General features: G+C 34.5%; 1 protein-coding gene, 1 long non-coding RNA gene and 1 other non-coding gene across 8 annotated transcripts; 1 reads left to right on the top strand and 2 right to left on the bottom strand.

Annotated features, from left to right (window-relative positions):
* Positions 1–450: 450 nt before the first annotated feature.
* On the bottom strand, positions 451–557 carry LOC125589697. The gene has a single exon (XR_007325872.1). It is a non-coding gene; the product is annotated as a small nucleolar RNA R71 (small nucleolar RNA).
* A 4756-nt stretch (positions 558–5313) lies between these two features.
* On the bottom strand, positions 5314–9214 carry LOC106363363 (NAC domain-containing protein 96). Its single transcript, XM_048760293.1, is given in 3 exon segments — positions 5314–7113; positions 7202–7441; positions 7509–9214. Coding segments are annotated over 3 exon segments (996 nt in total). The 5' UTR covers positions 8064–9214; the 3' UTR covers positions 5314–6912.
* A 7100-nt stretch (positions 9215–16314) lies between these two features.
* LOC106367553 lies at positions 16315–18894 on the top strand. 6 transcript variants are annotated; one of them, XR_007324793.1, is made up of 9 exons: positions 16315–16758; positions 16842–16982; positions 17088–17157; positions 17259–17374; positions 17501–17636; positions 17709–17764; positions 17921–17990; positions 18099–18213; positions 18464–18894. It is a non-coding gene; the product is annotated as an uncharacterized LOC106367553 (long non-coding RNA). The 6 variants fall into 6 exon arrangements; XR_007324791.1 differs by having other exon boundaries at positions 16316–16758; positions 16842–17157; XR_007324794.1 differs by lacking the exon at positions 16842–16982 and having other exon boundaries at positions 16328–16758; positions 18111–18213.
* The last annotated feature ends 231 nt before the right edge of the window (positions 18895–19125 follow it).

The following is a 19125-nucleotide window of genomic DNA, read 5'->3' as shown; positions in this document are numbered from 1 at the left end:
AAGAGAAGAGAAGAAGAGCAACAGGCTCACTTGCAGAGATTGGATACTGATATGGGAGACATACCTCAAAACCAACAGCGAGCAGCGCGACCTATTGGCACTTATGACCGCCCCAACATTCATGGTCATAGATTGGGAATCCGAGCACCAGCTGTAGCAGCCAACAACTTTGAGATCAAATCAGGACTCCTCAATGTGATCGAGAACAACAAGTATCATGGCTTGGCTCTAGAGGATCCATTTGATCACTTGGACAGGTTCGACAGCTACTGTGGGTTGTCAAAAACCAATGGTGTGTCCGAAGATGCCTTAAAGCTCAAGCTATTCCCTTTCTCTTTGGGGGATAAAGCACGTCAGTGGGAGAAGTCTCTACCCAGCGACTCCATCACCACTTGGGATGACTGCAAGAAAGCATTCTTGGAGAAGTTCTTCTCTACTTCAAGAACTGCTAAGCTGAGAAACGAGATTTCCAGCTTTCAACAGAAGAACTTGGAAGGCTTCAGTGAAGCCTGGGAGAGATTCAAGGGCTACCAAGCTCAATGCCCACACCATGGCTTTTCTAAGGAGAGCTTGCTGAGCACATTCTACCGTGGTGCTCTTCCTAAGTACAGAGCTAGACTGGATACAGCTAGCAATGGGTTTTTCTTGGGGAGAACTGAGGAGGATGCAGAAGAGCTGGTTGACAACATGGTAAAGAGTGATGCAGTCTACAGTGGAGACCACGACAGAGGCAGTAGAACAGATGATAAGCAGACGAGGAAAGAGATCAAAGCTTTGGAAGACAAGATCGACCTTCTCATTGCTGAAAAAGCCACCCAAGAGCAGCTGAAGTTTGTTGGTAACTCCAGGCAGGAAGATCCACTTGCTGTCAATGAGGTTGAGGGTTTGGAAGGTCAGGAAGAGTTGTGCTTCATCAACAACAATGGTAGCTGGTACAAAAAGGAGCCCAACTTTCAGTACAACAACTACCAACAGAAATCCTATCCCAACAACCAACAGAGTGGTTATCCGCCTAGAAACAACCAGCAAGGCAGCTATCAGCCTCAGCAAAACCCCTCGTCTGGCTCCTCTGCTCCTCAAGAGAGCAGCACTGATACCTTACTGAAACAAATCTTGGAGTCTCAGACTAGAAGTGAGAAGCATGTTGGTTATGAGTTGAAGAACCTTCATACCAAGATTGATGGGAGCTACAATGAGCTCAACAACAAATTCTCTCACCTTGCTTCTACAGTCAGGAATTTAGAGAATCAGTTTGCTTCCATGAACACTCACCAGAATCGCCAGCAAGGATCTCTACCTGGAAAGTCTGACCAAAACCCCAAGGAGGCCAAAGCTATCACCCTTAGGAGTGGTAAACAGTTACCTCCTAAAACCCTCACCAAGGATGCTGAGAAACTAGGTGAGGGGGTTGCCATCAACATAGATGATGAAGTGGTGATTGTTGATGAGAAGATCAATGACGAGATCTTGGAAAAGATAGTAGAAGCCAAAGGTAAAGGAAAGGTTGGGGAAGAGAAGAAGACAGTAAAAGATGGTGAAGTTGTTACTCCAGCAAGTGAAAGTTCTTTTGTTCCTCCTCCCTATGAACCCAAACTACCATTCCCTGGTAGATTCAAGAGGCAGCTGCTAGAGAAATACAAGGCTCTGTTTGAGAAGCAAATGAGTGAAGCTCAGGTTGCAATGCCCATCATCGATGCTTTTATGTTGATTCCTCAATACAGCAAGTTCTTGAAAGATGCTGTAGCTGCAAAGAAGAAGGAGATGGAAGGCATGATGATTCTTACCCATGAGTGCAATGCCATCATCCAGAGGCTTGATGCTTCAGAGAAATTAGAGGATCCAGGAAGCTTCACACTACCTTGTGCTCTTGGACCTATGGTATTTGAGAAAAGTCTCTGCGATTTGGGAGCTAGTGTCAGCTTGATGCCTTTGTCTGTTGCAAAGAAGCTTGGATTCACCCAGTTCAAGAAGTGTAGACTCTCTCTGGTGTTAGCTGATCGTTCAGTGAAGTATCCTGTGGGCATCTTAGAGGACCTCCCTGTGAAGATTGGAAGGTATGAGATACCTACAGATTTTGTGGTGCTTGAGATGGGTGAGGAGGCTCAAGATCCATTGATTCTAGGAAGACCATTCTTAGCTACAGCAGGAGCTATTGTTAATGTGAAGGAAGGCACGATTGATCTCCATTTGGGTAAAGAGAACATCCTCCACTTTGACATCAAGAGGAAAATGAGGAAACCAACTGTGTTCGGGCAAGCCTTCTACATTGAAGAGATGGACACTCCTGCTGATGAGCACCTTGAAGAGTTACCACCTGAGGACGACGAGGAGGGATCATCTCCCTCTACTCATTCCCCATAGAAGGTAACCCATCACACTCCCCTGTATATACCATTTTATTTTTGCATATTAGTCTTCTTTTCGGTATCTCTCTCTCTACTTGACAACACAGAGACTGTGTAACTCAAGTTTGGGGGAGGTACCAAGTATTTGATCATGTTTGCTTTGATGTTGTTTCATTGAGTCATGCATTGCATACCTATTTGCATATAAAAAAAAAAAAAATCAATCATTTAGTTTGCATCATTTGCATTTCTAGGAGAGTCTAGAGCATATAGGTTGCATTCACATGCATTGGGAGCAATGATTTTAAATGCCTTGTAAAGAACACTACGTTGCACCTGAGTAGCTTTTGCACCTCTCAAAAAGACTTGTATGTTTCGAGCCTTGAAAACTCTTCCTGAAACTTGTTGATTGCTGAAACTCAGTCTTTGAAGCCAACTACAACCTTATTTGAACTGAACGAACTTAATGCCTCTTGCTCATGGTCCCTTGTGTACTGAGTCATGGCTATACACACTTGAGTTGTCACATCCTTTATGCCAATCTTATTTTGACAAACTCTAGTGGTAGACCACTCCCAAAACCCTTCCCTCCTTTTAAGCTTTCATTGTTTGATGAGTGAGGCCTTTTTCGGAAAGTCTTACATGTGCATAATGTTGAGAGTATCGGGAACGACAATGCTTGATCTTCATTCTTGCTAGATTGGGCACTCTATTGTCTAGCTATAGGTGGGGGGTGAGTGTTGTGATTATGATTTGGGAGGAATGAAAAGGAAAAGAATAGACTCTTTGTGCTTAAGTGAATTGTTTTATTGGGATAAGTAGAGAAGCCTCTAGCTCAAGTTTTGAAAAGTCTTGGCCCCCAGCCTAAAAAAAAAAAAAAATAAAAAAAATAAAAAAAAAAATAAAGGAAAAAGAAAAACGAAAAAAAAAAAAAAAAAAAGAAAAAGGGGCTAGCAAAGTTGTTAAGAGCTAAGAAATGTTTTGAGGTTGTGAAAAATCCCTTGTAGATTTCAAAGAGAAAGAGTTGATGTTCTTAGGATCTTTTGGTGAGAGATGTGAGTTGGGTTTGACATTTGGGAATGATTGTGTAATTGTATGTTTGGGAAAAGGGTAGAACAATGGAGATTGAGCATTGTATGCATGAGTTGATCCCTTTCTTAGATATATTATGTGCAATGTCAAGGCTACTTGTTTCGAGAGTAAACCACCTTAAAGATCATATGTTTTGAATCTCTTGAATCACTTGAATAAAAGCCTTCCCTTACCCAACCAAATGACTTGGACCAACTGACCATTTGCAAGAATTCACCTGATGTTTTGTGCTTAATGAATGTGAGAGTTGGTTGATTTGAATGTGTGGATGCTTGATGATGAGTGTAAGAACAAAAAGAGTTAAGATAGGCCTAGAGAAGCTAGAGTGTAATAAGAGAGTGTGCTAGTTGTGTTTCTTTTGGCTATGTGCTCCCACCTTCAACCTCTCTCCCTATGAGTTCTAGAAAGTTCACTTGTGGACAAGTAAAAGAACAAGTTTGGGGGAGTTGATATCTTGCATATTTACATTGTTTTATCCATTCATCCATGAGCATTTTCATCATATAGATTAGGATTTAGCCATGTCTAGGTTGCATTTTGCATTCATTGTCCTTATTAGGTGCTGGAGTGTGCCATGGAGTGATTTGAGATGTTTGGGAGCATTATGATCCAAAATGGGGTGAAAGATGAGCATGGATGGAGGCCTTAGAGAAATCTTCTGTTGCTAAGATTTTGTGGAGACACAGAAAATCGAGTTAGCTTTCTAATGGAAGTGGTTTCAAGTCATTTGGAGATGTAATGAAGGAGTTATGATCAATTTACTAGAGGCATATCCATCCTGGTCGAGCATCGCGGAGGGACCTTCCAGAGCGACACCATAAGGTAGCTCCCAACCCAGAGCGACCTTCCAGAGCTACACCCCTACGTCACTCGCCTTTTCATCACTTTGGAGGCCAAAACATAGGCCTGGAGGGACCTTCCAGAGCGACACCATAAGGTAGCTCCCAACCCAGAGCTACGTCTCGGAGCTACACCACGAAGTCCCTCCGCGTGTTTTGCTTGGACGAAACTTATGATTTTTCAGGGACCTTTTGGTCATTTGTTTTGATGTTTTACACTTTCTAAACCTAAGTTAAGTACTTTGTAAGCGAAGGGAGGCAAGAATAATCTCTTTTCTAGGGAAGAACTAGTAAAAAACCTCTTTTGATTCAGATTTCATTGCTTTCATCTTGTGTTCTTGTTGATTTCTTATCTATTTCTCTACATGGTTAATCTAAAATCCAATATGGGTTTAAGAGGAATCATGGAGATTAGTGAGTAATCATCTTTTGAATTCATGGGTTAGGGAGATTAAGGGTGATTAGGTTAGAGCTAGGATGTTTTAGTGTAGATCATTCATATTTCCTTGCTAGTAGAGTAATCATAATGCATCTTCTGAGTTGGCCACTCAAAAGTTGATCCTTAGGCATTTCTCACCCGAAAGGTGTTCGATGAAATGCCCGAGACAACTCTCCTAGGCTTTTAGTATACTTTGCCAAAGACATTTGTTGTTAAAGATGCTAAGATAGCTAATAGACTTGTTATTAATGATTGCTTTCATATTATTCAACCAAAGACATTTGATGTTTGAGATATGTTAGCAAATGAGCATTCATCTAGACATAGAGCTTGCTTAGAATTGTGTCTAGGCTTAAGGTTGATAGTTTGATTGATCATTTGCCATCCTTAATTCGATACTTGATCACCCAAGGTCTAATCCCTATGCCCATGAGTTCTCTTTTCCCTTAGTTAAGAAAGTATCATTCTGTTATTGCATTCTAGTTTAGTAGTAGTTTAAAACCCATCTAAATCATTGGTTGCACTTAGATTAAGTGAGTACTTGCATTCTCAGTGCTTTGATATCCCTCAGAACTGGTTCGACAATCTTTTATACTACAACATTTGTCTTAGGAGCCTTGAAAACTCCTAACATCAAGCTGCCAAAAATACTGTTGATGCTAAGGGTTGGTCTAAAAAGGGCATCGGTCATCAAACTAAGCAACATGAACTCATATATATTTTAAGACCCTCTTTAGATTCTTTAAAACCGTAAATAAGAAATCCATTGTCAGTTAAAAATGGCAAATCAGTGATTTTGAAGGCGAACACAACGTTTGAATCAATTGTGATAAACAAATTAGTTTTACACGAAACCAAATATGAAAGATAGAAGACCATTTAGATTATAGTCACAATTTATTTAAGTATGTATTCATCTTCCCTTTGCCTCACATTCCATCTATATATTTGGATGTTAAAAAACCAACAAATTTTGGGTTTTGATCATGAATTATATTCTTATGATTATAATATATATACATAAATCTATTATAATAATTAGGTTTAACATAATAAAATTAACCACAATTATATTATACTGATAAAATTATTTTTACTTATTTTCTTTCCTACAAGGTTAAAAAATATTAAATGATAAAATAAGTCTGTGTATATATTTATCTAATAAATGAAGTAACATTTGTTAAATAATAAGATAAATATGTGTATATATTTATCGAATATACGTAGTAAATATTATCATTATCTAAATTTTATCTTTTAATGTTTTTTTTAGTTATTACAAAAATATATTTATGAAATTTTTTTCTTCTCATGGATCTCACATTAAAAGTTAAACTGGTTAAAATTATTATTACTCTTAATAGTGATTAAGTTTATCAGTATAGTAACTACAAATGTATTATAGTAACAAAATTATCATCACTATATTTCTTTCAAAAAAGATTAAAACTTATAAGATATAATATAAAAATGTGTATATATATTTATCGAGTAAAGCAAAAAAAACATTATCATTATTTCAATTCGTTCTTCTTTTAAGTTATCATAAAATTTAGTTTTTAATTTTATCTTTTAAATATGTATAAATAAAAATTAATTTAATTCAAAAATTAATATTTTAAATTATACTCAACCACCGCAAAGAACTCAACCATCTTCGCCAATCTACAGATGAAAACTATGACAACAACACATATTTCTTATGGTATTTTAATATTGTGCATAAGCAATTTAGAGGGAAAATAATAGTTGGATAACTTATCCTGAAAAAATAGTCAATTCCGGTCCAATCAATGTTGGACCATGATTAATAATTCAATTACTGGATTAGAATCATTTTGAAGACAGCGTATGTAACCAATACGTCTACAACGAAGCTCCTAACAAATTGCCACATCGACATTCAAAGCATGCGAGGGTTGTTGCTATTTTAAGAGGATGAACGGATTTACTATCTTCCTTCGAACAAGAAAATCACAAAACAAACACATGCATTTAAATTTATATCTTTTGGATCATCAACCTTATTTATGTTTTGAGTTGAACTATATTTATTTTGGTGCAACTATCAGTTATACCACTAGTAGCGCCGGATACATTAATAAAACAAATCCTATAGACCAATGCTACAAGTGGGATGACTCGAACCATAAAAGCCGTTTAGTCTTAGAAGAGACTTCAAACGAGACTCCGATTAGGAGAGCTCTGAGTAACCGAATAAACCGGTTTGATCGTATCCACAATTTGTCCAATAACCGGTTTGCATAGATTCATCCATGTTCTGATCTACATCGGTATGCAATATACTCGCTGGAAAATTTACTTCTTGACCGATAACCGGAAAATCAAAGTCTTGAAAGTACTCAGATGCAAAATTTTGAATTTGAGGATAGTCCTACAAGAACATAATCAAACAAGTATTAGATAAACAATACCTTGTTCCGGTTTAGTTATTGGTCAAACTAGAATTGTATAATACATACTTTTGAAGAATCAAGAATGAAATCAGGTGAAATCCAAATGTTGGAAGAGTCTATTTCAGTAGAAACCGGATTGACAAATGAGTGAAACGGCATCGTTCCATCCCGACTAGGTGAAGTCACTCGACTAGAATATCCAGAACTTTCTCCTGATCCAAGTGTTTGTTCACTTAGGTTTCTTCGGATTTTCGAATTAGTCTTGATCTCATTCTTCTTAGACACACGGCATAACACATAAGCTCCCTGTAATTTATCACACTTAGAAACAAATAAAGCATTATAGAATGTGATGAATATGTAAAGTTCTTACCTTGTAAGTTTGTGAACCTTGTGATGAACTCTCATCATCGCATAGTCGATATTCATGCATGAGCCAAGTGGTTCTATCGCCTAACAGGGCACGACCTTTGTAGAAAACTAGGGTTTTTCTATAGCCGACTGTAGAAGATGAACGACTAGTAATTTTCCGGTCTTTTCCGGTTGCTTTCCAATAACCGGCCTTTGTTCCTCGGTTTGTACGAAAACCATTAGGATATTTTTTGTCCCTTGAACAGAAGAAGAACCATTCCATGTCCCGATTCGGAAGAAAAGACTTGTCTAAATGTTACAAAATACTATCATTTTTTTGTTTAAAAATTCGAAAAGTAATAAAAAGGTTGAGAATAATGTTGAATTGAAGGCAATTAATACCTGGTAACTCCCAAGGATCAAATTTATAAAGATCAATAACGGGAATGACTTCAAGCTCGATCTCAAGACCTTCGACTTTTCTTTTTAGGTAATAGTCGATGAGTTCTTCATCTGTAGGATGAAACCGGAAGCCTGGGGGTAAACATGAACTTCCCATTTGCAATATCTCTGACATTAAGTGACTTGATACACAAGAAACTGCGAAATCTTGACCCACAAGAAGAGTATTTAGAATTCAGATTATGTTTTAAGACACGATAACGAAGTTACAACGGTTGGTATTTGGAAAATCCAGAAATAAAAACTTTTCTCGACGCACGTTTTGTTGTTAAGAAAAAATTGCAAATCAAGTCGATTGCATTCTATGTGTGACAAGAACATTGTCTGAACAAAAAAAGGGAAGAGACTATTTTATGACAGAAACAATTAACCAAAAATCCTCCAAAGACTTCAAATTAAGATAGGAGTTTCGACTTTCGAAAGAAATGAATGATGGTGTGAAAACTTCAAAAGTGATTTGTGAATGATTAAGAGAGTGATTGAGATATTAGAAGGTTGGTAGAGTGTTGAATGGTCATGAAGTGCTGAATATTTATAGAACAGAGTTGGTAGCAGTCTGAATCCTACTATATAAAAGGGACTAAATCCCTCATTTCTAAGCCCTGCCACATGGGCAAAATATTGTGAACCAACCAAGATGCCATGTCATCCGGACTGGGCTTGAGTTAAAAAAAAAGCTATTTTCAGAGCCCATTCGACCCATCTCAAAGCTCATTCCCGAACCACTCTCTCATAAGCATAATCCCGTGTTCTAAATATCCAGTGTTAAATTTTTTAAAACACTCATATGTTAGAAATTGTTTAGAAAATATCTTTATATAAATGTTTTTTTCTTGAATAATATTTAATTATAATTTTTGTATCTTTTTAACTTTTACAATAAAAATATTTTTTTCAGATAGCAACAAAATATATATAAGAATCCTACTATATAAAAGGGACTAAATCCCTCCTTTCTAAGCCCTGCCACATGGGCAAAATATTGTGAATCAACCAAGATGCCATGTCATCCGGACTGGGCTTGAGTTAAAAAAAAAGCTATTTTCAGAGCCCATTCGACCCATCTCGAAGCCCATTCCCGAACCACTCTCTCATAAGCATAATCCCGTGTTCTAAACATCCAGTGTTAAATTTTTTAAAACACTCATATGTTAGAAATTATTTAGAAAATATCTTTATATAAATGTTTTTTCTTGAATAATATTTAATTATAATTTTTTGTATCTTTTTAACTTTTATAATAATTATCTTATTTTAAAATTTTTTGATAATTTTATTATATTATTTTAGAATCAATTATTTAATATTAATATAACATATAAATTTTATATGATTAAAATAAAATTCGTTTTTAATTATATATAAAATTCATTATGGGTATTGTTTTAATTAACACATTAGCGAATCAGTTAGAAATTAATAATAAATCAATAAACTATCTAAAAGTCTAAAACCTAATAAAATATGACAAATAAGAAAAACTAACTGAATTTTAATATAAAATATAAATTTAATATTACTAAAATAAAATTCATTTTTAATATATATATATAATATTAATTAAGGGTATTTTTAAATTAATAAATTAGTAACTTAGCTAAAAATAAATAATAAATCAATGATTTAGCTAAAACCTAATAAAAACATGACAAATAAGCAAATTTACTAAAATTATGGATAATATAAAATATGATTGATTTTTTTAATACAAAATTAAAATAAGAGTTTTGTTAAATAAAACATAAGTTTGCCGTATCGGTGTTACAATAAAAAACAATCATTAATAGTGTCGTAGGAATTATGTCTTTCCTATTAGCGAATAAAATTGAAGCAGAGTGTTGGAGGATAGCTCAATGTATCGACGAGATTATGGAGATTGATATGGGAGTTGAGGTAACGGACACAACTGTTCCTCCGCAAAGAAACGCTTCTGCTAGACATCCTGGATAAATGAAAGAGACATATCTGGACTTGGCTTTGTGTTAATGGATGGTGATTTTCCAATCCTGTTTGGAGCAAGGCCCGATATGCACACACTAAATCACCACTTCAAGCGGAAGCTGAAGATTTGCTATGGGCAATGCAAGTGATACTGAAGTTTGGACACAGAGAGATGGTCTTTCAATCGACTGTGAACAACTGGTTATACTCATTCAAAAGGAGGAAGATTGGCCTGCGTTGGACAAGGAGCTCGACGAAATACAGGCTGTATCCAAAGAATTTTCTGAACTTTCTATTGCTTATATTCCTAGATCTTTAAAATTCCGTACGAATAGCCTAGCAAAAGGTGTCCGATCACGCGCATCTTGATCAGCTTTTGTAAACCCTTTTGCACCAAGTTGGCTAGCCCCACAAGCTAGCATGAGGGTGCCAAAAAAAGGAATAAAGTTGAAAGTGAAACTAAATATCCCAATGAACAAATTTATCAGAAGCCCATATTTATGTGGATGTCTATATGGGACAAACAATTTTTTTAGACAATTATAGAATATAGTCACGAAAATCAATCCTAAAATATATAATTTAAAAAAGCCATTTAAACAAACCATCAAAATTTTCAATATTACACCAAATAAAAATATAAAGGCCAACTATATTTTCTTCATGTATAATGTGTTGTGGTAAGATTTAAAAAAATTAACAGTAAGGAAAAATTAGATTTTTAATTCTAAATTTACAGTTAAAACATAACATTTTATAAAACTAAACAATTGACATAATAGTACAAAAATATGAAGAAAAAAAATCAAAATACTATCTGCGCGTAGCGCGGACAAGGACTTAGTTTTATTAAAAACTTATTAAAAATGCTACCTTTTTTCTTTTCTTCTCTCTCACAAAATTTTTCAATCTTTTTTTAAACTCATGGAGCATCATTATCCCAAATATTCATTTATATCTTTTTTTAATAATTTTTAATTGGAAAAGTGAGTTTAAGAAACTTAGTCAAGAGACGGAAATATTTGTGTGGTCCAATGCAAGTCTCTTATTTAAGGGTTTTTAAAAAAAAATGTGACTAAGTAAAAATAACATACAATACTGCACCAGAAGATCATGTTTGGCATGTAGGAGATCATGTATCAGTTCCATGACGATGTAATGAAGAACACTATGCTTATATTTACCTGTGACAGCAGCAGAGTGGTTATAACCAGCTGAGATGTGCAGTATATCATTTTCAATACCAGAAACTTCAAGCGGCTCCTACAACGTTTATATACAAGAAACAAGTTCCGATTGAATTTATTTGAGATGAAGACATGTAAAAAAACAAAGAAGCAAAGAAAAAAAAACAAAAGCTTGCATCCTCTATAGTCTTTTTGACATATGTAACATACCAAAGCATGAGTATTTACGTCTGAGACACCAAGCTGGCCACAATCATTAAGACCTGTTGCAAAAACTCTCCTTGTAATAAATAAATTTTTAATTGGGATTATAAATGAGTTACTTTTTTTTTGAAACACATAAATGAGTTACTATAGTTCGGCTTTTGTTTTTTACAAAACCGAAGACCGATAAAGTGACTAAGACATAACTTGTCTGAAGTGTTCTACAGGAAAAAAAAACACAAAGTAAATGTAACCACACAGACTCGAAAGGTTATGAACTTGTTCACACATAGATACATGCAACTAACAACTCATTCATATTGGCTTTTCAGTTTTTCTGTTCATACTTATATTGGCTTATATGTCTTTCACTTTGATTATCTTCTTGATATATCAAAGTTTTTTTTCTTCTAGGCGTATCTCTATAACTTCAGCAATACGATTAAAATTGTCGTCAAATTAGTTTTTCTTTGTTTAAAATGAATAATTTTGTTATCCATTTTAAACCAGCCAATGCTATCTATTTATAATGTGTCCAACTTTTATCTTTAAATAATATTGAGTTTTAAAAATACTGCTCCACGTCACAATGCGTAGGACAAAACAACTTTTAAAGTGTAAATAATCACTTTTACGTCATACGACTAAAAAGAAGAAGAAAGTGACAATGAAAACTACATTTGGGTCGGAACAAACAAGTGGAGCCCCGCCTGCTCTAATCTGACCAAAAACATATTTTCAGTTTCTATTAATGTATAGGTTCGGTTCTTACTGAGGTGAATTTATAAGAAAAACTATATTTCCAGAATAAATAAGCTATTTATATATTATTTTATCGGATTAAATTTCACAAATACAAGTAAAATGTTCATATGGCTTACTGATCGTAGGGTCGATAAAACCGTAAAGTTAGACATGTAAAAATTGCTTATAGTTATATATAATGTTGAAGATGTATTCTAATGTGTTAAAAAAAGAAGTATTCAAAATGTTTGTGTGTGGTATAATCTTGGCATAAATAAGCAGAAATATAGAAAACGTATGAATATATAAAATCATAGCATTCGGAAAATGGATGCCTAGATAGATACGATTATCATTGGTCAATTATGGCAATGTTCTGACCAAGACGCAATGGGTTGTTTGTTGGGGAATTGCATCCTACATCAATCAAACAAATTATAATTCATCCACTAACTAAAAACCCTGTTTTTTCAATATACACTATACACATTATAGATTATTGCTATATTACCCTTGCAACCAACCGGTGAAACCTACTAACAAAAATAATTAAAAAATATATAAAAAACTTTTAGCCACATCTTCTAATCCATCACCACCACCTCCATGTCTGTACTCTACCATCTCATTCCACTGTTTCTCTTTCTTCTTCAGATTATCAAAACAATCATACATTTTCTTCTGTCACATAATTCTTCTCTTTCAATACTTCACCAAAAGAATAATCAATTGTTCTAAGGAAGACGGTGAGCACACACAACAACTCTTTCATTTTTTTTCTTTTTTTAAAATCAATTGATTCTCACAATCATGCTTTTATTTTCATACTCTGTTTTTTTGTTTTCTTTTCTGTTTTTGTTTTTAAGATCCAGTGGTGAAGAACAGACTGCAATGAAAGCGTAGACGGTAAGCACACACAAAATCTTTTTCTTTTTTTCTCCTTTTTTTCTTAAATTAATTGATTCTCACAATCTTGATTTTGTTTACATACTCTGTTTTTGTTTCTGATTTTGTTTTACAGATCTAGTGGTGAAGAACAACGACGGCGAATCAGTTAAAGCATCATCGTGTCGGGAAAAAGAGAGGAGATGAAGATGATCTCTATATGGTGGTGAACGAAATGAATGTGTATCAGCCTGTCTAAAAAAAGAAGAATTGAAGAAGATGAATTCGCCGTCTATACTATATTTCGTGAAATGAATAGTATAGTATATATTTTTAAGTATAGCTACTTATGTACGGTTACCATACTATTTGAGACATATTTCTATACTACTCCTTAAAAATGTAATAATATATCATGTTTTTAAATTTGATAGGTCTCTTCTTTGTCAATTTGTGTGATTGATTGTAATATGAAATTCATTTTTCGAGTGTTGGACAAATTTGATTATTTGGAACATTCGTTAAGTATACTACTTAGACTATATGGAATATAAGATATGCAATATGCTAACCAAGTAAATGTGATTTCAAGTGTTAAATATTGGAAAACAATGTATATATTGTATTTGGGTTTATAGGTTCCTGCCTAGGGTTTAGATTTACTAAGTAAAGGTTTGGGTATAGTAAACCATATTATATACATTCTATTTGGGTTTATACTTCCTTGATTAGGGTTTAGCTTAATCTATTTATTTAGGTTTAGGGTATATTTGGATTAGGGTTTAGTGATTAGAATGTAAGGTTTAGTATTTAGAAGGTGAGAGGGTATGGTTGGGATGAACATTAACTTCTTTCATGCAATCATAGATATTTTATAGTTTCACCAATATGTACTATGTTATTTATTTTGTTCCATTCTATTTGGGTTTTGTGTTTATATTTGGGTTTAGGGTTTATATTTGAGTTAGGGTTTAGTGATTAGAGTTTAGGGTTTAGATTTACTAAGTAAATGTTTGGGTATAGTAAACCATATTATATATATTCTATTTGGGTTTATATTTTCTTGATTAGGGTTTAGCTTAATCTATTTATTTCAAGTAAATGTGCTTTCAAGTGTTTAATATTGGAAAATAATTTATAGATTGTATTTGGGTTTATAGGTTCCTGCCTAGGGTTTAGATTTACTAAGTAAAGGTTTCGGTATAGTAAACCATATTATATACATTCTATTTGGGTTTATACTTCCTTGATTAGGGTTTAGCTTAATCTATTTATTTAGGTTTAGGGTTTAGGTTATATTTGGATTAGGGTTTAGTGCCTATAATTTAGGGTTTAGTATTTAGAAGGTGAGGAGGTATGGTTGGGATGATCATTAACTTCTTTCATGCAATCATCGATATTTTATAGTTTCACTTATATGTACCATGTTATTTATTTTGTTCCATTCTATTTGGGTTTTGTGTTTATATTTGGGTTTAGGATTTATATTTGAGTTAGGGTTTACTAATTAGAGTTTAGATTTTAGTGATATGAACCCGTCAGTGTCGTAGTGTCAGTCTATTCTATTCAATAATTGAATAATAAAACATTCATATAACCTTGCTACTAAACTCCTCTGAATTATTGAACGAGAACTAAGTTTAGTTCCTCGTATACTCTAAAAGTACTATACTATATCCACCGTGTAGTATAGTATTATGAACCTGGATAATGTCATTATTTGAAAACGGGGAAAACTGTTTATATCTCGGATGTGGGTTGACATTTCCAGGTTAGAGTTTAGTGTTATCATCTGGGTGGGGGTTTCAATAACTCACCCTCGTTGCTCCTTTACTTGTATTAGTGATATGAACTCATCCATGTCGTAGTGTCAGTCTATTCTATCCAATAATATGGTAATTAAACATCCATATAACCTTACTACTAAAGTTTACTTCACAGTACACTGTAAACGTACTATACTATATCCATTATATAGTATAGTGGTATGAACCTGGGTACATTTGATATTTGAAAACGTGAGAAACTGTTTATATGTTGAATGTAGGTTGACATATCCAGATTAGGTTAGAGATATTCAATTTTTTAAGGAATAGTACGTAATATATTGTAACTTTACCATATTACATCATCTACACATTTGTCAACATTTATTCTTTAATGGAGAACAACATCATTATATTTACACAAATGAATGGACTACATTATTTATCAAACTATTGTTTTTCTATTATCCTCTATATATTTACTGAAACAATAAAACATATGTGGTTTGTATGTGTATGATGTGACCTTATTTAATTTGGCTTATGTGGTTTGTATGTGTGTGATGTGGCCTCATTATTAGCCATATTTAATTTAAGTGATGTGGTATTACCTTCTTCCTTTCACCTGCTACTTGTTCGAGAGAAGGTTATAACCGGATCAAAAGAGGTATAATTGTTACTTACTTAATTATGTCAAAATCATAAGCATGCACTTTATTTCACTTATGATTTAGGTTATTCAGCAAATAAGCCCTTGTTTGTTTTGGCTATATTTACTAGTTATTCGAAATTGTAAATATATATTGTATACTTAATTGATTTGTATCGCTATTTTGGCCCTTTTTGGTTGAATTCAGTTTTGAATTGAGCAACCTAGTGTAAATAAAGCACAAAAGCTCGTACACCACAGATTGGGCTGCAAGTCTGGCATCACCTTACTAAAGGGATTCTACAAAGCTCATACACCACAGATTGGGCTGCAGTTGTTGTTCTGATTTCTGATATGACACGATGGCAAGGCCTGAGATATGCGTTTCAAGCCACCATGTATGCGGTCTGGAGAGAGCGCAATAAACGTAGACATGGTGAGCAGGGTTTACCACACCAAGTCCTGATCAAACTCACGGACAAAGTAATCTGGAACAAGCTCAGCTTAGTGCAGTCTAAAGGCGTAAAGGGCAGGGCCGGGTCTGAGAAATATTGGCCCACAAGCAAAAAAATATTTTTGACCCTTTGTTTCTAAAAAGTAGTGATAATATTATAAGATGCGGTTGCGGAAAATCGAACACGGATCCATCTATAATTTCGTTAGGCCCCAAGCCAATAGAGCTACATGTTCTTTATGAAAAATAATTGGTCCTAAAACGCCTATATTTTCGTCGGGCCCCAAACACAAGCTTGATGGGCTTCTATTCAGACCCGGTCCGGCCTTGGTAAAGGGGTTAGAAACTATCTTGTAATACTGGTTCGGAACTAGATTGTAAATATTCTTCATGGGGTTATGTAGGTTTGAAGCTATAGAAATGTTAAAGGAGTAGGAGTAGAATCTATTGTTCCTAGCAAAGACACACATGTACAAATGCTTTTTTGATGAATAATAAATTTAACATTCATTCAAAAAAAAAACACACAAAAGAATGACTTCAGTTGACGGTAACTGAAGTTTTGTTATCTTATATAATAAAGTTGACTTACCTCTCTCCTCATGCGTCCACGTCAGCAAAGAGAAGGGGGCATTTTGCGCCAGGTGTCCACTTTTCTTCAGCGATAAAAAAAATGTTTTCGATTTCATTATGGGTTTCTTTTACGAGCATTAATTAAAACTATGGAGACCTCAATATATTGGGCTTCGTTTTTTTGGTCCATCAAAGAATCCCCTTCTTCTTTGTGCTGATTTCTCTTCCGCTTCTCGAGGAAGTAACGTTCCGGCGTTATGTCAATCACTGAAAACCCACCAATCCTATGATTTCCACTTCATTGAAACTTTTTGGATTCCCTCAGTTTCGAACTTTTGTTCCCTAGCTTCTCCTCTTTACTAAAATTATCAAAATCGAAGAATCTTGGCAAGCTTCTACACTCCAAGGTAACATGATTCCTTTTAATTTCTCTTCGCTAATTTGATTTTGAAGTAATAATTTCTTATCATTTACGATGTTGTATTTGCAGCTGCTAGATTTTCTTACGAACAGTGGTCGCAAAGTTGATTCCATATAGTCTTTGATCTGTCTAGCTACAATAATCTATATTGCTTTGTTTGTATCTTCAAGAGAAAATGCAGAGAATTTGATTCACAAGAACCTCTTTCGTGTATTCTGATTCTGTGGCCATTGATTTATTGAGTTGATATGATGGAATTGCTTCTGATTCCTTGAGTGATGAGACACTCACGTCAGGTTTTTAAAAACTGTGTAGGTTCAAAGGTTCATTCTGCAGATCAAAAGATCATTTGGATGACTCAGCATCGAGCACTGAAACTTCACATGTACTCGCTCCATCTCTCTCTCTTTTCTCTGGTCTCATGGTAATTATGATTCTGTTTTAATTTAACTCCAAGCTATTCTTACCTGATTAATTTGTTTTCAGGAAGCAACAAGAGGGTGAGCCTCTACATATAGGTAACATTACCAACCAGAGGAAATGTTGAGCTTGGAGTTCCAGGGACATGGCCTTCCCTCCCACTCCCTCCTTTTTCAGTATATGTGAGTAAACAATGTTCATGGTCTGCAATGATTTATTATGGTCTGCAATGATTTGTTATGGTCTTTAACTCAATCGTCATATTTGTCTTTAATTTTCATTGATGTTCTGCATCACTATACTTACAGATCCGCAATACAGCCGTTTCTGCTATTTAACAATCCCGTCATATAAGTAGTTTGCGAAAGGCCACGACTCCTCTATCATCTACATGATTGCTTGTGACTCTCTTCATTACTTTGTGTTGAGTTCTCAGAGCCTCAGGTATTGTTTTTATTGCTTCTACTCTAAAGAATCTTGGTAACCATCAATCACATCTCTCTTCTTCTCTTTCAGGTTAAATGCTACATTACTCAGCTATTAAAGGGCTCAATCATTGTCCCGCTAATCATGTAAGTCATGTCTATTAAACAAATAACTACAATTTTCGCATAAACGGACAAGATTGCGAATTTTAGAAACTCCTCATAACATCGTCATTTTACTACTCGTGTTGTAACTCTGTGGTATCGACCTCCTGAGCTCTTATTTGGAGCTTCTCATTACAGTGTTGGGATTGACTTCGAGAGCACCAGCAGCATAATTGGTGCAATATACGCACTTACCAGTATAAACAAGGTAAACTGTTACATTCCAATCGATTTTTCCTAGACTGTTACATTCCAATTGATTTTTTCTTACTAGAAAAGTAAAATCTCGGGCTCTTTCTCTATATTCTAATGTTAGACATGCCAGCAGAGACATTCAAAGAGTTCCAGATTCTATTATTTTGCTTCTAAACAGTGTGTTCCCAATGGATTCAAAATTTAATGGCACTGCAACTAATGCTCTCAAGAGCAAGGTACATACTTGGATTAGGATTTTGACAATTTCCTCTGTAAAACGTTGGTTTGTTACTCTAATGATTTCAGGTTATTTAATCTCTTCCACCGTGAAACAATATTTTAACATTACACCACTGGTTTCTGATCCATTTTCTTTCAAAATACACCCAGTTCTAAAAACTTCAAAAATTACAACTACAAACGAACAGGTTGTTGGTGTTTGCTTTCTATGTTTAGTTTTCTATGACACTGTGTGTTTGATTGCAGGGTGTTGGTGTCAATACTCATGTGGAGCAGACTGATGGTGTGGCAGCAGCACTTGGTGAAAATACAAATGTCAACCATCAAATTTCCTCATCTGTTGTACCAGATGAGGGCGTTCAGCATCAAACAATCAGATTTTTGACCCAAAGAATGGAAAGAAGAAGGCACGGTTGGATTGGATCCACCTAGAAAACACAAATCACCATTACATTTCCTTATGTTCTTATGTCGTCCTTTTCGCTTGCTTATGCACTATAAGTTAGAACTTTATCAATTTTTAATTAAACTCAACGCGGTGGGTGGTTTTTCAATAAACACAATATATGCATTGAATAAGTCTAAGTCCTCAGCATGTTAAATTGTGTAAAAAATATTTTATTTGAGATGTTAAATCTACTCATCAAAAACTATTTATGCAACAATTTTGAACTATTTATTAAACCATGCCTTACTAAACTTTGGGTTTCATTTACATAACAAAATATTTTTTAATTAGATCCATTACATTTATACATGTTTTCATTTAAAAGTTACATATTCTAATCCTAAATATTATACTAAAGGAAATGACATTGAATTGCCTCCTGGTGCATTTTCCTAATCCATTTTTCTGTTTTAGTTACTTATGCTTCTTCTCTATAAAGGAAATCAAGGGGCTTTAACTA

This window comes from Brassica napus, chromosome A2, assembly GCF_020379485.1.
Source record: "Brassica napus cultivar Da-Ae chromosome A2, Da-Ae, whole genome shotgun sequence".
Lineage (NCBI taxonomy): Eukaryota > Viridiplantae > Streptophyta > Magnoliopsida > Brassicales > Brassicaceae > Brassica > Brassica napus.
The sequence above is the reverse complement of the archived record's forward strand: the minus strand, read 5'-3'. Positions and strand labels throughout refer to the sequence as shown.